This window comes from Cetorhinus maximus, chromosome 3 (genome assembly GCF_964194155.1).
Source record: "Cetorhinus maximus chromosome 3, sCetMax3.hap1.1, whole genome shotgun sequence".
Lineage (NCBI taxonomy): Eukaryota > Metazoa > Chordata > Chondrichthyes > Lamniformes > Cetorhinidae > Cetorhinus > Cetorhinus maximus.
This window is the reverse complement of record NC_135881.1, coordinates 104,631,865-104,652,480: the sequence shown is the minus strand read 5'-3', so window position 1 is coordinate 104,652,480 and position 20,616 is coordinate 104,631,865. Positions and strand designations below refer to the sequence as shown.

The following is a 20,616-nucleotide window of genomic DNA, read 5'->3' as shown; positions in this document are numbered from 1 at the left end:
CACTCACAAGCGGAAATTTATGTCACTATGATCACTTAAAGCATCTCACGAGTGAATCATTTTTCATTGACACATGTGTAATGGTGCATGTATATTTCACACTTCACTATTAAAATGTGAGATCCTTTCCAAAGGCCTTGGTGTGCTTCATGAGATTGTTAGAGAGGAGGTCTAGGAGTCATGTGTCACACACAGACTGGGCTATAATGTTAATTTCAGAGGTAAGAGCATGATTGGAGCATGTCAGGAGGGCCTCATCAGCATAGATCAGTAAGGTGGTGGTCACCTTGACATCATTTTGACTCCTGGCTTTGGAGTCCTAAGCGAAAGTCCTCTGAATCAAGGCCTTGCTGATCTCGCTGACTCCCATAAGCATCCTCAATGTTGATTCTGGCTCCTGACCCTGGGACTGATCAGGCTCCTCCTCAGACTGAGCACTGGATTCAACGTCTGCGGCCTCTGGAACAGCACCGCTGTCTTCATCCTCCAAAGGGTGCCCCTAGAGAGAGCCAGATTGTGTAGGGTGCAGCAGGCTACAGCAATAAGATAGACTTGTTCTGGAGTATATTGTAGTGATCCCCTGAGTGGTCCAGGCAGCAAAACCTCATCTTGAGCAGGCCTATTGTTCTCTCAATTATTGCCCTTGTAGAGGCATGATTGCAGTTGTAGCTCTCCTCGGCTGAAGTCATTGGGTCTTAGCAGTGTCATCAGCCACCTTTTTAGTGGATAGCCTTTGTATCCCAGTAGCCAGCCATCCAACCGTGCTGGGTCAATGAATAATTTTATGACTTGGTAAATGAGTCCATTGGCCAACCGAACTCTCACTGCACGCCTTCCTATATTCTCCTCAATAGCTGCTTGTAATCAATAATGGGGAGAGATTGATGTAAGAATAAACAGTGATGGTTTATTTAGACATAGGGTAGAGCACCAGAACATACGTGCTCACTCAGAAACCTCCAGAACTAGACTTACAGCTCCCAGTTGCCTGCGCTGTACAGTGATTTGTCAGTGCTGTCACATGATCAGTACACTTGCATTCTCTTAAAGGGACAGAGTACCTCACTTTACCACATCCCTCCCCCTTTACTTAAATGTACATCTAATAAGCTTAAAACACATTAACTATTTACACAATAACTAGTCTCTCAGGAGGCTTTCTCAAATGTGTTGAGCGTCACAGTTCAACAACCTCGGCTGGTATTTCCAAGACCTCCTTTTCAGGGGACAGTTTGGACAACCTAGTGGAACTAGGATCCTCAGTGGAAATTGGCAGGTTTGTCTCCCCGACCCCCTCGGGTCCCATAGGCCCTACTGGTACTTCCAAATCATGTGACCTGTCTTCTACATGCGGAACAGACTCAAGCATAGATGAAGACTGCTTTTCTTCTTGTGGGACTGGTGTTCTTTTGCAGAGATGATCCACATGTCGTCTAATTATTTGGCCATTTACCGATACATTATAGGAGAGAGGTCCTGTCACAGCACTCACTTCGCCTAAAAGCCAATTGGGCTCATCTCCAAAGTTCTTCACAAGGACTGCATCTCCCACCGTGAAAGTTCTTTATGCCTGGTCTTCTGCACCTTTTGGCTTTTCTCCACTCTCCCCTCTAAGTTCAGCCAGATAAGGGTCAGGTGGGTGCGGGGATGTCTCTTTAGTAGTTCTGCAGGGGCCATGCCGGTCGTCGTGTGTGGCGTGGTCCGGTATGTGAACAAGTACCAGGACAATCTCTTGTTGATGGAATCTCCTTCCATCTTTTTCATCCCGGATTTAAAGGTTTTGACTGCCCACTCAGCCGTGCCGGTCGATGCTGGGTGGTAGGGTGAGGTTTTGATACGGGTAACGCCGTTAAGGGTCATGAACCCATGGAACTCCCCGCTGATAAAAGTGGTCCAGTGGTCAGACACGAGGACCTTCGGCAACCCATGCACTGCAAAACTCTGCCGCAAACGGTCTATGATGACAGTCGAGGTGGGCAACAAGAACATTATGCTCGAGAAGGGTCCCACATAATCGACGTGGAGGTGCACCCATGGCTGCCCCGGCCATTCCCAATGGTTCAATGGAGCTAAGGAGGGGGCGCTTTTGCACCTGCTGGCATTGAGGACAGCTTTTGACCAGGGTTTCTATATCCAAATCCATGCCTGGCCACCACAAATAGCTGCGCGTGAGCATCTTCATCCTGCTAATGCCCGGGTAAACACTATGTAGCTCGGCTAATAATAGCCTTCACTCCCTTCTGGGCACGATAACTCTTGCTCCCCAGAGTAATATGCCGTCCTGGCAGAAAAGTTCATAGTTGCGATCAGAATAGGGCTTCATCTCCTCAGATTTAGATCTACCTGACCAACCATTCAAGATCTGCTCCCGGACGTTAGACAATTAGTGGGTCCCGACTTGTCCACTCACAGATTTGTCTGGTCTGAACAGGGGAGGAATCCAGAAAATTTAGCACTAAGACCAGCTCCTGGGGAATTGGAGCCTCCCCATCTTTAGCTGGCAGGGGAAGGTGGCTTAGTGCGTCAGCATGTGCGATTTGAGTTCCCGAATGGTGAACAAAAGTGCATTCGTAGGCGGCTGATATTAGTGTCCATCTCTGGATGCGAGCCAATGCGATAGGTGGTATCGCTTTATTTTTTCTAAATAATCCCAGGAGGGGCTTGTGGTCAGTTATAATATGGGGAGGATTTTCTCCCTGTCGGGGGAGTTGGGCGGGAGCAGGCGCACAGCCGATCGCCGCCTGCGATTGGCTGCGCGCCGCAATTTTACCTGGGCAGGCCAATTAAGGCCCACCCAGCGTGATGTGCGCCTGGAAACGCTGAGCACTTCCTGTGCGGGCGGGGAATGTAGGCTGAGCATGTGCGCGAAAGAGTGCAGAAATTTTCCTGAGGCACAGAGCTGCCTCAGGGAGATTAGTGTGACTTCCTAAAATTTAAATAAAAGAAAAGAAAAATTTAAGACATGTCCCCTCATGTGACAGTGTCACATAAGCTGGGACATGTCAATGAATTTTTATTAAACTTTAAAAACCTTCATGATACCTCATCCCACCCATGGATGAGGTTTCATGATAAATGCGAAGGCCACCTGGGCTCTCCGCCTGCCCGCCAACCTTAAGGTTGAATGTTTTTTAAAAGTCCCACAGTAAAAGAGATTCTTCCAATGATGAAAACAAAAAAGTTAAAAGAAAAGAAGTTGAAGACTTACATCTATTGTATTAGTCCACTCCTGACTTAATAGCACAGCAGTTCTGCACAGGAACTGATAACCTTCTCCAGTTTACAGCATTGCAGCTTATTGCCAACCATTTAGTGATCACGGATGGGCAGCTCAGTTAATTATTTTGATTAGTTTTTAAGTGGCCTTAATAGGTCTTTGACAGTTCGGCCGAACTGAAGACCTGAATGATGCGCGGTGATGTCGGGGATATTATCACTTTGCGACACTGAGCGTGCAAGATGTATAACCAATGGGTTATTCGGAGCTATCCACCATCCGATGTGAAAGGATAGCCCCTATTCCATAAGGGGACGCATCACATGTTAAAATTAATTCCTTCTTGCGGTCAAAATGGACCAACAAGGCCGACAATCTTAATAATTACTTCATTTTCAGGAAGGCATCCTGGTGTGGGGCTTGCCAATTCCATTTCTGCTTTTTCTTAAGCAGGCTGTACAATGGGGACCAGCACAGTCAAGAGGTTTGGGAGTAGTTGGTTGTAGTAGTTCAGCTTCCTGGATACCTGGCACGCAGTATCTCATTCTTGTGGTCATACACAATCTAAACGTTTAGAGAGTGGAAGCCCTTTCTATTCACAAAGACACCCAGCTACCCCATTGGTGCCTTGATGGGCACATGTGCGCAGTCAATGGCTCCCTGAATTCTCAGAAATCCTGCAATTGCAGCAAAATACACAGGCTCACTCTGCCTGGCTGGCCTAGTCTGCCCTGAAGTGAATGAAGGTATTGACCCTTCAAAACAGTGCATCTGTAACCAGCTTGATGTGACTGTGCACAGCGGATTACGAGACTCCACAGAGATCTCCCACTGACACTTGGAATGATCCTGAGGCATAAATGTTCAGGGTCACTGTCACCTTCAGAGCCACTGGCACTAGGTGGCCACCTACACAGTTTGAGGCTATTTTGGGGCCGATCTTGTCACAGATAGAAGCGACTGTTTCCCTGGAGAGGCAGCCCTCTTCTGCACTGAACCTGTCATGACCAGGTGGCATGATCACTGCTTGTACACTCAACCTGATGGCTGTTGACGCCTTCTTCTGACCGTTCTTCCTTGCAAACCCTGCTGGCCCTCCACCCCTTCTGGTTGCACCTCTCGGTCCATAGGGCCAACTCTGGGACGGAGCCTGTGGGCAACCCGCATCTTGTCCCTTTTAGCCCTCTCCTCCTCTTCTGAGGAGGTCCCTCCAGCTGAGTACACAATACCCATGTTTGACCTGATGGTTGCACAGGTTTCAGCACTGCAGAAAGCCTCTGCAAATGTTTGACACTCTGGAATTATCCAAAACAATCAAAACAATGCCAAAAACGATCAATAATCCAGGAATCACAATCACACAGAATCACAGCACAGAAGAGGCCCTTCGGCCCATCGAGTCTGCACCGACACGTGAGAAACACCTGACCTACCTACCTAATCCCATTTACCAGCACTTGGCCCATAGCCTTGAATGTTATGACGTGCCAAGTGCTCATCCAGGTACTTTTTAAAGGATGTGAGGCAACCCGCCTCCACCACCCTCCCAAGTAGTGCATTCCAGACCGTCACCACCCTCTGGGTAAAAAGGTTTTTCCTCACATCCCCCCTAAACCTCCTGCCCCTCACCTTGAACTTATGTCCCCTTGTGACTGACCCTTCAACTAAGGGGAACAGCTGCTCCCTATCCACCCTGTCCATGCCCCTCATAATATTGTACACCTTGATCTGGTCGCCCCTCAGACTTCTCTGCTCCAACGAAAACAACCCAAGTCTATCCAACCTCTCTTCATAACTTAAATGTTTCATCCCAGGCAACATCCTGGCGAATCTCCTCTGCACCCCCTCCAGTGCAATCACATCCTTCCTTTAATGTGGCGACCAGAACTGCACACAGTACTCCACCCGTGGCCTCACTAAGATTCTATACAACTCCAAGATGACCTCCCCACTTTTGTAATCTATGCCTCGATTGATAAAGACAAGTGTCCTATATGCCTTTTTCACCACCCCACGAACATGCCCCTCTGTCTTCAGAGATCTATGGACACACACGCCAAGGTCCCTTTGTTCCTCAGAACTTCCTAGTGTCATGCCATTCATTGAATACTTCCTTGTCAAATTACTCCTTCCAAAGTGTATCACCTCACACTTTTCAGGGTTAAATTCCGTATGCCACTTATCTACCCATTTGACCATCCCGTCTATATCTTTCTGTAGCCCAAGACGCTCAACCTCACTGTTAACCACCTGGCCAATCTTTGTGTCATCCACAAATTTACTAATCCTACCCCCCACATAGTCACCTATGTCGTTTATATAAATGACAAATAATAGGGGACCAGATCCCTGTGGTACGCCACTGGACACTGGCTTCCAGTCACTAAAGCGTCTTTCTGTCATCACTCTCCGTCTCCTACAGCTAAGCCAATTTTGAATCCACCTTATCAAATTACCCTGTATCCCATGTGTATTTGCCTTCTTTATAAGTCTCCCATGTGGGACCTTGTCCAAGGCTTTGCTGAAATCCATATAAACTACATCAACTGCACTGCCCTCATCTACACACGTGGTCACCTCCTCAAAAAATTCAATCAAATTTGTTAGGCATGTCCTCCCTCTGACAAAGCCATGCTGACTATCCCTGATCAAACCTTGCCTCTCCAAATGGAGATAGATACTCTCCTTCAGAACTTTCTCCAATAGTTTCCCTACCACTGACGTGAGACTCACTGGCCTGTAGTTCCCTGGCTTATCTCTACAACCCTTCTTAAATAGCGGAACCACATTAGTTGTTCTCCAGTCCTCTGGCACCTCTCCTGTGGCCAGAGAGGAATTAAAAATTTGGGTCAGAGCCCCTGCGACCTCCTCCCTTGCCTCCCACAGCAGTCTGGGACACAAATCATCTGGACCTGGAGATTTGTCCACTTTTAAGCCTGCCAACACATCCAATACCTTGTCACTCCCTATATCAATTTACTTAAGAACCTCGCAGTCTCTCTCCCTGAGTTCGATACCTTCTTCCTCATTCTCTTGGGTGAAGATGGATGTGAATTATTCATTCAACACTCTAGCGATGTCCTCTGGCTCCACCCATAGATTGCCCCCTTGGTCCCTAATGGGCCCTACTCTTTCCCTGGTTATCCTCTTCCCATTGATATACTTATAGAATATCTTGGGATTTTCCCTACTTTTACCAGCCAGAGCTTTCTCATATCCCCTCTTTGCTCTCCTAATTGCTTTCTTAAGCTCCACCCTGCACTTTCTGTACTCCACTAATGCCTTTGCTGATTTGCTTCCCTTGTACCTGCTGAAAGCCACTTTTTTCCTCCTCATCGTAACCTGAATATTTCTGGTCATCCATGGTTCTCTGGGCTTGTTACTCCTTCCTACCACCCTAGAGGGAACATGTTGAGCCTGTACCCTCCGCATTTCCTTTTTGAACACCCTCCACTGCTCCTCTGTAGATTTCCCCACAAGTAACTGTTCCCAGTCTACCTTGGCCAGATCCTGCCTTATTTTACTAAAATCCACTCTTCCCCAATCCAAAACATTTTTTGCAACTTGTCAATTTCTTTGTCCATAACAAACTTAAACTGATCCAGCTCTACCCCACCCCTCCCAAACCAGCATATATTTCACCTCTTTTCTATTTTTACTTAGTTCTGTTGAAGAGTCATACAGACTCGAAACGTTAACTGTGTTCCTCTCCACAGATGCTGCCAGACCTACTGAGTTTTTCCAGGTATTTTTATTTTTGTTTTAAACTGTACCATGTTGTGGTCGCTATCACTAAAATGCTCGCCCACCACCACCTCAGCCACCTGTCCGGCTTCATTCCCCAGAATTAGGTCCAGCACTGTGCCGTCCCTTGTTGGACCCTCTTTTATTGACCTAAAAAGTTGTCCTGTACACATTTCAAGAAATCCACTCCATCCAAGCCCTTAACACTATGTTTATCCCAATTAATGTTGGGAAAGTTGAAATCACCTAATATAATTACCCTATTGTTATTGTTTTTACACACCTCCACAAATTGTGCACATATTTGCTCCTCAATTTCCTGCTGACTATCTGGGGTCTATACTAAACACCTAACAATGTGGCTGCCCCTTTTTTGTTCCTAAGCTCTACCCACAAAGCTTCATTCGATGCCCCCTCCAAGATATCATCTCTCCTTACTGCAGTAACTGACTCCTTAACTAATAATGCAATGCCTCCTCTTCTTTTACCCCCTTCCCTGTCTCGCCTGAAGATTCTATATCCCGGAATGTTGAGCTGCCAATCCTGCCCTTCCCTCAACCACGTCTCAGTGATGGCTACTATATCACAATTCCACGTGTCAATCCTCACCCTTAACTCATCCGTTTTACCTGTAATACTCCTGACATTAAAGTAGAGGCCATCCAGCCTTGCCTTACTCCCTTGAAGCTTAATGCAGCTGTACTCCCTCTGACTTGATTGTTTTACTGGAACAAACAACTCGCATCAAAACTTCTAACTCCTCCCCTTTCCAACATCTTCCGGGCCTCTTATCCCACCCTGGATGTAGAATGGATGAAAAATGTGAAAGCCGCCTGGCCAATTGGCCTGTACACCGAGTGTAAAAGTGCAGAGGCCGCTCAAAATCAGAGTGAATTGGGAATGTAATGGGCTTAATTGGCCCTTTAATTGTTGTCGGGCATACCAACTGAAATACTGCGAGGCAGCGCTGTGACGTTGGGAAGCCCTCCCGATGTCATCATGTACCATTTCGCGGACCATTGGGCCTGCCACGTGCCCACACGACAAAGATAAAATTCTGGACTTTGTTCTCAATTGAAACTCGATTGTTTTTAAATTTTATTACAGACCTATAGTAGTGGCTGAGCAAGGGGCAGTCCAGTATTGGCCATGTTTATTTTGTGTCAACATTTTGACTCTGAAGCCTGGCAGCCTAATGATGGGAGCTCTAAATTCTGAAAAAATGAAATAAAGCCTGATTATTATGTAGTTTTCTCTAAATTTATTTGCTGGTAATAGCACGCAGTGGTGGGGCCGGGATGGGTGCATGGCAGGATTTTCTGTTTATAAGGCATTAAACCTGGAAACCTTTCAGGAAATTCAACCCCATTATGTTTTTCATGAAAGCCAATTCTCAAAATGATTATTTCTGTCTCTCAACATTCCCTTAAATGAATCCGTTCTTGTTGAGTATAAATAAGCTGTTACAAGACAGGGTAGATTGAACAAATTTGCTACTCCCAGCATGTGAAGGTCCACACCAGGAATGCAGATCATGAATTTAAACACAAATGTCAGCACACAGGGCAGAATTATTCAACCATTCGAATGAGCACAGATTTGTAAAATCTGTACTGTGTTGCATACACCCTATAGTGATTAACATGGAAATAGCTAAAATATGACAGATTCAAACTACATAGCATTTAAAGAAAGCAGAAGATTCTAAAAATTATCTCAAAAGTTTGAAAGATATACGTGAGCCAAACCAAGTGATGATCTGTTAACGTAAACACAGAATCAGAGCATGGGAGTAAAAGATATGATTAAAATAAATAGAGATGCTAAGAAAAATTAATGTGCACATCGCTATAAAATACCTCAAAAAAGAGACATTGCTGAAGAAAGAAGAATGGACAGAAGAGCTTCTGCATTTTGAATTGATATCCAATTAAGTTTGTCAGCATTCTTCACTCCTGTTGCCAGTGTATAGGTATGTATAGCAAAACAAATATAGTTATAACCATGCTTATTCAAGGTTGTTAAGCTCTTGTACCAAATGAATATTCTTATAATGACATGGATCAAATAATAAATCATTATGTTAATTCCTGGGAATGAAATTTTCATGTTTAAATATTTGCATGCATTCCACCAAATCGCAGAATTTTCTGTGAATATTAATATCATAGTAGCATTTGTCAATTTTAATTCTAGCTCCAGCAGACCTGCTGACTAATTCCATGGAATCTCGAACTAATGAGAAGGATGAAATGGCACTGCTGAATGAAATTCTAAATGGCACTTCACTGGAGGAAGGTGACTTCAGCAAGGAATGGCAGGCGGTGTTTGGAGAAGATCTCAGTTTTCCTAGCAATCCAGCAGCTGGGGAATCAGACCAATCTCCCTCTCCTTCAGGCTTCCTTCCTTCTCAACTATTTGACAAAAGCTTGGGTGATGCATCATTTTCAGTTGCCAGTAAGTATGAAAAGCTATAACTTGATAATAATACCTTGCATAGCTTTTATATCAATTACATTCTGTGTCTTTAAATTGCTATCCCATCAACTCATTGCAGTGACTTTCTAAATCTAACTTGAAACTTAACCATTTAACGGTGGTTCAATTTTCCATTTGAGTGTACCAATTAATTCCCATTAGCCCAAATAATTTTCCTTTATATTACCCTTATAATCAAAAAGGGTCGGTTTTTGATTATACATAAATGTAAATTATCTACAACATCACTGAATTAGTTTGAAAAGCCATTTAGCCTAAAGTGGGATGTTTACTCAGCAATTTTCACACTTCTTTTGCTCAACAATTATTGATGCTAACTAAACTACCCCCTACCAGTTCTTGAAAAAGAAGACTTGGACCATTCCATATTGCCCTTACTACTGTGTGTAAAAGAAAACCACCAAAATTATGATGAAATAAAAAGCTTCCATCCATACAGAGTATGACCTGTTGGGAGAGAACACTCATGGCCTGATTTGCACCTGGAAAACATGTGCCAGCAGTTGGAAAATCAGGGAGATAGTTTGACCACCTCTTTGTTGCTCCAAGCCCTGGCTGATCCCATATTCAGGCAGGCTTAAATGGAAGAGCAGCACACAAGCCTGAAATTGGTGTAATGCTGCTTAAATATGAAAATTAGAGTCCTACACCAGTTGTCAGATGCTAAATACAAAATTCAGGTGCAAATGGGTGGAGTGTGCATGTGCATACCCCATCTAATTGTATGAGATATTGAGTGACTTAGCCAGCGGCAGTTGAGAAAAAACTCTAAATAATGGACTGAATTTTGCCCTTGACGGGCGGGCGGGCCCGACCAACTCGGCATCGGGCGGGCAGCTGATTGCTGCTGCCGAACGGGCTCCGCCGCCATTTTATGTGGGCGAGCCAATTAATGCCCGCCCAGCGTGACGCGGGCGGGGGGGAGATTCCCCAACTGCGAGAGTGCGCTCGAGCGCACATCTCCCTGAGGCTAAGTGGTGTCTCAGGGAGATCGCTGAAAGGTTGTGAAAGTTGAAAAATAGAAAAATAAAAAATCATTAATATGTCCCCCTCATGTGAAAATGTCACACGAGATGGGACATGTTAATGAAGTGCACAAAAACTTTATTAAACTTTTTAAAATCCAAACTCAAACCTCATCCCGCCAGTGGATGAGGTTTGTTAAAAAATCACTTACCTGCCTGCCTGTTGGGCCCGTGCGCTGAGCTGAAGTTCACATGGGCTCCTCAAAATCGTCGTCAATTGCTGACTTAATGGCCTTAACAAGGCCTTTAATTAATGGCGGGCGCGCTTTGCAGTGCGATGCGCGCTCGCCAACCTAAACATCGCGATGCCGTGCGCTGACGTCGGGACGCTCGCGTGACATTTTAAGCGCTGACGTGCGGGCTCCTCCACCCGCATGTCAGCCAGAAAATTCAGCCCAATGTTTCTATTTTCTGTGGGACCAGGAGAAGCAAGACTGCTCCTGCTAGGCTCACACATAAAAAAAAACCTCTGGTTTGCTGCCAGTCTTTTCATGACCGTCCTAAGACTGCCTCACCCACCCCCAGATCTGACTCACCATGTGGCTCAGCATAGCAACCACTGATTTCCCACAACCTGCCAAGCCCTATTTCAACAGTATAGATAATTGATTTTTTTAAAAATTAATCCTACTAGTTTTTGGGAGATGAACAAATGCATATCAATATATAGAAGCAACTTAGTTTGTTTCCTGCCATTGTTGATGTGTGTGCCAATCATACAGTTTTTGATCACTGTTGCAGTTTATTTTCTTTTGGCACCCTAGTTAGATTCATGTTAACCTGTTTATATTTATTTTTCACTCTCAATATGTATAATAATCTATTTTTGTATAAGCCTCCCAATTCAGTCATCAATGTACCAGAGAAAGAGTTCAAGGACGGGGCCTGAGTTAAACTGGAATAAAGAACGTTCCACATTTCCCACAAAAAGGCAGCTCAGCATTATGTCGAATTTGAAATTAATTCATTCTTTCATGGGATGTGAGCATCACCAGCTAGGCCAGCATTTATTGCCCATCCCTGATTTGCCCTTGAGAAGGAGGTGGCGAGCTGCTTTCCTGAACTGCAGGAGTCCATGTGATCTAGGTAAAACCACAGGAAGGGAGTTGCAGGGTTTTGACCCAGCAACAGTGAAAAAACGGTGATGTAGTTCCAACTCAGGGTGGTACGTGGCATCGAGGGGAACTTGCAGGTAGGTGGTATAGCTCGTGGGTTTGGAAGGTGCTGTTGAAGAGCCTTGGTAAGTGGCTGCAGTGCAACGTGTAGATAGTACACACTGCTGCCACTGTGAATAGATGGTGGAGCAGTGAATCTTGAAGGTTTTGGATGGGGTGCCAGTCAAGTGGGCTGCTTTGTCCTGGATGTCGTCGAGTCTCTTGAGTGTTGTTGGAGCTGCACTCATCCAGGCAAGTGGATAGTATTTCATCACACTCTTGACTTGTGCCTTGTAGATGGTGGACAGGCTTTGGGGAGTCAGAAGGTGAGTTACTCTCTGCAAAATTCCAAGCCTCTTACATGGTCTTGTAGCCATAGTATTCATATAGCTGGTCCACTTCAGTTTCTGGCAATGTTGTTGCTAGTGGGGAATTCTGTCATGGTAATGCCATTGAACGTCAAGATTTTCTCTTGTTGGAGGTGGTGATTGCCTGAATGTTGTCCAGGTTTGCGGCATATGGACATGGACTGTTTCAGTACCTAAGGAATTGCGAGTGCTGCTGAACATTGTGCAATCATCGCAAACATCCCCACTCCTGACCTTATAATGGAGGGAAAGTCATTGATAAAGCAGCTGAAGATGGTTGGGCCTAGGACACTACCTTGTGGAACTCCTGCCGTGATAACCTGGTATTGAGGTGACTGATCTCCAATAACCACAACCATCTTCTTTTCTGCTAGGTATGACTCCAACCAGTGAAGAGTTTCCCCCCTGATTCCCATTGACTCCAGTTTCGTTAGGGCTCCTTGGTGCCACACTCGGTCAAATGCTGCCTTGATGTCAAGGGCCATCACTCTCAGCTCACCTGTTGAGTTCAGCACTTTTGTCCATGTTTGGACCAAGGCTGTAATAAGGTGAGGAGCTGAGTTGTCCTGGCAGAACCCAAACTGAGTGTCAATCAGCTGGTTACTGCTGAGTAAGTGCACCTTGATAGCGCTGTCCACGACACTTTCCATCACTTTGCTGACGATCAAGAGTAGACTGATGGGGTGGTAATTGGCTGGGTTGGATTTGTCCTGCTTTTTGTGGACAGGACATATCTGGGCACCATTCATGACTGGATGTGGTAGGACTTCAGAGCTTTGATCTGATCCATTGGTTGTGGGTTGGCTTAGCTCTCTATCGTATCCTGCTTACGCTGTTTGGCGAGTGAAAGGAAAGAAGGATCTGGCGGGTCATTGGCATTGAAGAGTTGTTGAAGTTTACGACCCTTGACACCTGAAATAAGAAAATAATTTTTTTGTTAAATCGCCGGTGAGGCAAAGAATAAATATTTAAATCTGTAGGTTTCCTGGTGGAAATCCAACAAGTTTTGCCCCAGAACCTACAGTTTTTCTTGGTCTGGTGGTTAACTTTTGTGTCTTTTCTGAAGCTTGTTTCCTTCTACTTTGTTTTCCCTTCCAACATTTTGGATCTCCACATATGCATTATCATCGCTGAGCTCCCTCACCATCAACATCCTGGGGGTTACCATTGGCCGGAAACTTAACTGAAACAGCCATATGAATACTTCCATTACAAGAGGAGGTCAGAAGGTGGGAATTCTGTGGCGAGTAACTCACCTCCTGATCCCCCAAAGCCTGTCCGCCATCTACAAGGCAGAAGTCTGAGTGTGATGGAATACTTTCCACTTGCCTGGATGAGTGCAGCTTCAGCAACATTCAAGAAGGACAAAGCAACCCGCTTGATTGACACCCCATCCACCACCTTCAACATTCCCTCTCTTTACCACCTGCACACAGTGACAACTGTGTACACAAGATGCAATGCAGAAGCTTGCCAAGACTCCTTAGACAGCACCTTCCAACTGTAACCTCTACCACCTAGAAGGAAAAGAACAGCAGATGCATGGGAACACCACCAGCTACAAGTTCCCCTTCAAGCCATACACCATACTGACTTGGAACTATATCACCCTCCCTTCTCTGTTCCTGGGTCAATAAATCTAGTCCCTTTCTATCAGCACTGTGGGTGTATCTATACAAGATGGACTGCAGCAATTCAAGTGGGTGTCTCTCCACTACCTACGTAAGGACAATTAGAAATGGGCAACAAACCTTGCCCATGATGCTCACATTCCAGGAAAAAATAAAAGAAAATGTGTTATCTTTCAGATCTCTGTGATTGCATATTCCCAGTACCCAGAAACATCAATGGCAGCTCTCCAACATGACATTCTGGCTTGTAATATATATTTTAATAGCCTATTCCAGAACTCAAGAGTAGTGCCAAACAATTGAACTACAATTTTCAGGAACTGCTATCTACCATCAGTACTAAACTGCTCATCCTATCTCACAATGCCCTACACAGCAAGAGCCATCAGAGGGTTCAATAAATTTTTAAATGATGGGAACACAGCTCAAGCAAAATATTTTTTTTTTAAATGTTATCCTATCATGGCCGGGGAATCACCTTCTATGGTTCTCTCTTCCTAACCCCACACCATTACCTCAGAATTCCCCCATTCTTGGCTCTCTTGTTCTTCTCAACTACATGCTGTCTCTCAGCGACATCATCTAAAAGCATGCTAGCTTCCACATATACACTGATGCACACCCAGCTTTACCTTATGACCACTTCTCTTGACACTGCCACTGATTGTCAGAAATCCAATCCTGGATATCCTCTGATTAAATATACTGAAAGCATTGAATTCAGTCTCCACCATAAATTCTGTTCCCATTGAGCAAGAAAAGGAGACAAAGGGAATACAGATACACAAAGTGCAAGAGAACAAGAGTTGGAATCAAATAGAAAAGTCCAATATAAATTTAAGACCCATGGATGCCATAATGAGAAAAGTGAGTGACAGCTATGTAGATGAAGAGAAAATCAGACTTAGGCCAGAATTTTATGCTTCCCCATCAGTGGGTTTTTAACAGGGGGTGGGTGCATGAAATTGAAGGGATGGGATTCCCTCCAGGTTCCCGCCCGTCCTGACCACACAGCAATTTTATGCTGGGGCGGGTAAGGCCTCAGATGGGTAGCCCACTCTTGCCCCAATTGAGGCCCTTAAGTGGCCAATATGGCCACTTAAGGGCCATTTCCCACCCAGCCTCAATTTTTAGGCTTGCGGGAGGATTGAACTTTGATGGGGGAAGCCGGAAAAAGAACAAAGGGCAGAATCTTTGTTGGGGGGGGTTGTGCGGGAGCGGGTGCGAGTGGGCGGATTCCCAATCGGCGCCCCCTATTGGGGATGGGCCGCCATTTTATGTCCGTCAGGAAGCACCATGCACGAAAGAGTGCACATATCTCCCTGAGGCAAAGTGCTGCCTCGGGGAGATCAGCTCAGGTTTGAAAGTTCGATTAAAGATGGAAAAAAAAAATACTGACATGTCCACTCATGTGCCACTGTCACATGAGCTGGGACATGTCAATTTCTTTCATTTAGACATTTCAAAAAAATTTTAATACCCTCATGAAATCTCATCCACCCCGCCTGTGGATGAGGTTTCATGTTTTTTCAGAAACCCGCCTGGGCTCCGGGCCTGCCCGCTAACCTTAAGATTGGACGGGCAGGTCCATTGATTGCCTCAGTTACTTTATTAATGGCCTTAAGTGGCCGTTGACAGGTCAGCAGGCACGCAGGCAACTCGGCTCCCCGCGCGCAGACCTGAAAATGTAAATGACGAGGGTGATATCGGGACGCCCGTCCAACATCACCTTGCGTCAATTTACACTGGGGCAAATGGGCCCCACCCCGCGCTTGCTGACCGGAAGATGCAGCCCAAAGTTACATCCGGGGGGTGGGGGTTAAGTGGGGTTGCACCTTCATCAGAAGCTCCCTTCTGAAGCCAGGCACCCCCGCCACCCGGCCTCTCCCCCGAGACCCTGATCACACCCTTTGCACCCCCAAGGCCTTCTCTACTCATCCAGGAAGTGAGACCCCACCATCCAAAAAATTCAGGCCTTAGTGATACTAAGGAAGACTGGCCTCTTACTGTTGGCTCGCATCCAGCCCTTATTAATTATATGGAAGTCTCCTCTGTAAGTGTACTATATGACGCAAACTTAGGCAATTCCAAGCCAGTTCTTAGTTCTCATGAGCCATTAGCACAAAAATTCTGCCGCAATTTCCTTCAAAGAGACTACATGAAATTTAATGTGGACAATGGCTGGAGTTCTACTGTATATTTGTCTGAGTGATATTGAACCTGGAAGTGCTTTGGTGTTGGCACTGTGTGCATGTAATGAGAGGAGTTCCATTCTCCAGCATTATTATCCTTCACAATGATAAGCACAAAAGTTTAAGAGAGAGGAAAAAGTGAAGCAGAAACAAATGTGGCAGAGAATGAATGAGAGACTAGGAAGAAATCATCACCATATACACCTGTCATAAGTGTACACACCTCAATAACTTAAAAAACATTATAAATGTTTTTTGACCTTTGCTGGGAACCTCCAAAACAGTACAGCTGAAATCAAGAGTGTACTCTTGTAGGGAATAGCAAATACACACCTTTATCTAACCTCTCCATTTCAGCTCCATTTTTTTCTAAATTAGATTTTCACTTCCTAAATATGTCTCTCCTATCATGTAATGAGCTCCTAAAAAATGGATATGGTTGGAAACATTTATCTAATGCATTTATGAATCTATTAGAAAAAGTATGTTATTGCAATGATGTTAAAAATGCATCACCCCAAAAAGCTTCATTGTAAGTATGACCTGTCAGAATCAGTAGTCTGTTTGAACACTTTACTGTTGAGAAATTAGAAAATCATCCAGAAATTTTAATAATGGTTTCTATTTACAGTGATATTCCATTGTTCTTTTCAAAATTAGTGTCTCATTTTTGAAAAAGAAATGTGTTGTCAAGAGGGCTACACTGATTTCAGACAGGATTTATGCGTGAGTTTGATTTGCATACAAATTACAGGGCAATGATTGAAGCAAACACTTTTCATGTCAGTCTCACTACCAGGAGGTTTGCAGCTGCTGACCTTGGTTAAATAATTTAAATTAATATGTTGCTTGAATACATGTCACTCACCTGGAAGCAGCTAAAATGCTGGAGTAAAATTGGGAGGACAAATTGTAAGGAAAATTAAGTGTAGCCTCCTGTTTCATTTTTAAACAAAGGGAAAGATATGTTTTTTTTTATATTGGAAAATGCTAGGTTAAGCAAACTTCCACATAAAAGGACCAGCTCCAATGCAAATAATTTTGATACTTAATACAATTTTTTTTCAGGAATATGGTGGGGAGGGTGAACCATCCTTCTTTTAAGTTATTTATTCCCTTTGCCATTTTCCTCATCTTCTGATGTCACATACCATCTATAGCTGAGAGAGAGAATAGACAAGCTTCATTTTATGCATTCGCTCTGTACCTGGAGGGAGTGCAGTTACAGGAGAGAGCACCGGCATAGGCATTGGGGACTGAATGGTCTTCTGCGCTGTAATTTCTATCAATCTATGATATTGAGTCGAAGCCCAGGAAGTGGTTTAGAAATATTGGCGTTGAGCCGTGTTTAGGAAGATGTGACCTGTGTGAACATCAAATCCACTGCTCTTTTGTGTAATCAACTTTGAAAATAGTCTATTGATGTTAGCAACTAGTAGGCAAGTCACCATAAAAGATGCAATCCTCTATTGCATTACATAATTCAAAATTCAAAATAACAAGTTTACCTGTAATTTTGCCACCTGTTAGCTGCTTCTTTAGTACTTTACTTGCAGTACTATAATGCTGCCCTAATCTGACTGGATAAGTTCATGTTATTTTAGTAACTGCCAAGTTGCTGTTCAGATACATGAATGCTCAGCAATTTATAGACTCTGACCATTCCCAATGAAAGAAAAATAGAAGACAGAAGCATGATGTTTCCCAGGAGTGTAGTTGATGCAGTTCTAATGTGATCCTTCCATAATTGAAATTACAATTCATAAAGCTGTCAAAAATGTTAAATGATTCTTGTTCTCCCTCTGGAGCCCCTGGTCTTACCTGTGTTGTCTGGACAGCAGGTGATGGACTTCCTCATGGGGAGAGTGAGAGAATCTGAGCGTAAATCACCCAGTATTATTATCACTCACTCACTGGAGTCTGAACAGTGGTTTTGACAGGGAACATCTCATTTCTCTGTCCTTATGACCCAATAAGAGAATCAAAATAACTTTCCAAGTGAAATGAAATAAAAATACAGGAATTAAATTCTTTCTTTTGAAATAAAAGTGTGAATGAGTAGTGACGGAATCTAGGTTGAAAGTAGTAATGGCATGTTCATCTATGTTCAACTTTTTCTGACAATCCTGCCTCTTCAAAAACGGATTAATGATCATTTGCATGAAAGATGATGTTGTTAAGGCCTTGGTAAGGAGCAGATGCAACATTCTGTAGTTAGTTTCAAAATTACCTTAGTCCAGGTCAGAGCAGAAATTAGTAAAATTGGAAAATGGCGAAAACTTGAAATATCCCTAAATGCCTTGACAGAGGCCAAAGTTCATTGGTCCAATCCACTGGTCAGAAATAGGGTAAGGCATTTTCACTGAGACAAGGGTAAAAAACAAAATAAACATGCTAAAATTGTTGTTTAAAAGAGACAATTTAAGAAGGCTACTTTTCCCATTCATTATAATAGAAAATAATAAGAATCAATAGAAATTTTTTTGCCACTGTTGGAGGGTCCTCAGCCCTGAACACAACTCCGCTGTTCCATTAGCCACACTGCAGGTTGGGAAATCAAGATTTTCCATCCGCTTAGCCTATTTTTTTCTACTTTAAAAGCCAGCAGTGGCAGTGAGAGGCTGAAGATGTCTGAAAATTTAAATTTCAGACCAGATATGCAAATATATTTTCAGAATCCTTGCCTGTAGTGATATACCTTGCATTCTGAGAGCATTCATCAGAAAATTATGGGCCTGCTGCTCCCAGTTTTCAGATGAATGCTCACAGTATGTGAGGCACCTTTCCCGCTTAGGTGTATATTTATAGCTAGTCTTGGAACTCGGCCGAATATTACCTTTCATATTGTAATATTTATTTCAAAATCTTGGTACATAAAATGTGATTGATACAAATTCACTGTTGTCTTTTCCAGCACTCTTAGTTCTGAGTGCCTAGCTGTGAAAGGAAGCATCTCCATCCTCTGATAAAAAATTTTGAATCCAGCCCCATTAAAACTGACTAGATGTTCTAGGTTGCTGAGCTGACATATTGATAGCAGTGCAAAATATCTTCTGGAGGGTTCATTGCTTGTGTGTAGCTACATATGATTCAGACACTAAAGCCAAAGAATGCCTTCTACATAATATTATGCAAATCTTATTTCATGGAGGGAAAATCTGAATTTCATTTAATACAGTTTGCCAACACACTGAATAAAACAGTGTGCAAGACTTGTGTACTGATTATTTTCAAAGGGGTCAAATACCTCCTGCATAAAATCCCTTGCCTGCACTTTTGATGCAAGAGAATGTTAGTGGGCAAGCACTTTATTACTGATAATTCAGTCTCAAGGGCTTTAATGCACAATGCTTTAGACCATAAATCAAGCAAAAAAAACGTATTTGTTTTGCCTCTTGCTTGCTTATAATCCTCATTAGCACAGCTTGAATATTATTTACACTATGGCATTGATATGAATCAAAGAAACTTGTAAGAATTAGCCCTGTGACAACCCTATAATTTGAATATTTCCTATAAAACTAACAAGTTGAAAGAACTCAAGGTGAAAGATGTTTGTGCTTTGCTATATATGTCTACAGCCAAATTTGCATTTTGATGCATTATAAAACTACCATAATCAATTACTAGAACTTAAATGCAATATTATTTGAACAATTTGTTCAGTGGACTCAATAATTTAACAAAAAATTATTAACCTCATACTGGCCTTGTAAAAAATAACAGATTTGATATTGAAGGGTAAATCAGACTGCAACTTCCAGCAGCCATACATGTGCAGTTAAATTTGGAAATCAGGAAGTTACTTCAAGAAATCTGAGTTACTATGCTCCTCCAGAAATTGCACTATAACAACAGTGTCTCACTAAGAGACTCAGCAGTGGAAAGGTGCAAAGTTGTGGTACCAACGTGACAGATAAACACTAAACTTACGAGAAAAGGTTAGGGCTTGTGCATTCCAGTGTAATTATATTTTTAATGATAAGTCTTAATTACTGTTAAACAACCTTACTGGCATTGAAAATCAGCTTTATCTCTTTCTCTTAATCCCATCCTTCCTTACCTCTTTTTAGTTTGCTTTCTGTACGTAATATGGTATTGAATGAATTATTCTATTCTAACTGACATTTCCTGGTTCAGACTGTTCCAGTTTTGATTCTTCATTTTGATTGGCTATTGAAATACACAGTTGCTTGTCCTGTTCAATCAGACCACAAAATCCCCTGTAAATGGCGCTGTGCTGAAATGAATTTCTAATCTCCACACGTTCCAGTGCAAAAGCCCATAGAAATTCTGAGAGCAATTGTAAATGTAATGAACAGCTGTCACCACTTGTGCTGACCACAGAATCTGGGCCATTGTTTGCAGTCAGCATATTAACATATTACAGAATCAGACTGATACAGTGCAAAAGGTGTAGTCTGATTAATTTCATGCCATAATGGATGAATATTAGAGAATCAAAGTTTTAGGTGAAAATGTATTTCAGTTATTGTTATTAGATGAAGTTATGTATTATAGAGAAATCTAACAAGGTTAATTTTTTTGAAAGTATTCAAGAAATATCTTTCCTTTAATACTTCAATCTCATGAACATCATAGATAAGGCTTCGAGATGTTGTCAAGAAGATAAAATAATTTTCAGAATGTTATTGGAATTTATTGTAAAGTAGAGTAATAGTTGGGTCTGCGTCTATGGCTGTGTGTGTGTGTGTGTATGGGGGTGGAGGGGTCTTAATTGAAATAAAGGCAGCTGGTCTGAAGGTTTTGATATAACAGAAGATAA

The 20,616-nt window shown here is 43.2% G+C and overlaps 1 protein-coding gene across 7 annotated transcripts in view; it reads left to right on the top strand.

The window, feature by feature from the left end:
* ica1 (islet cell autoantigen 1) overlaps positions 1-20,616 on the top strand; it is a 223,194-nt gene that overhangs the window by 195,569 nt on the left and 7,009 nt on the right. For all 7 annotated transcript variants that reach the window (XM_078538805.1, XM_078538804.1, XM_078538800.1 and 4 more), the window contains one exon: positions 9,158-9,418. In XM_078538805.1, the coding sequence (XP_078394931.1) occupies positions 9,158-9,418 (261 nt within the window). The remainder of the gene's footprint in view (positions 1-9,157; positions 9,419-20,616) is intronic.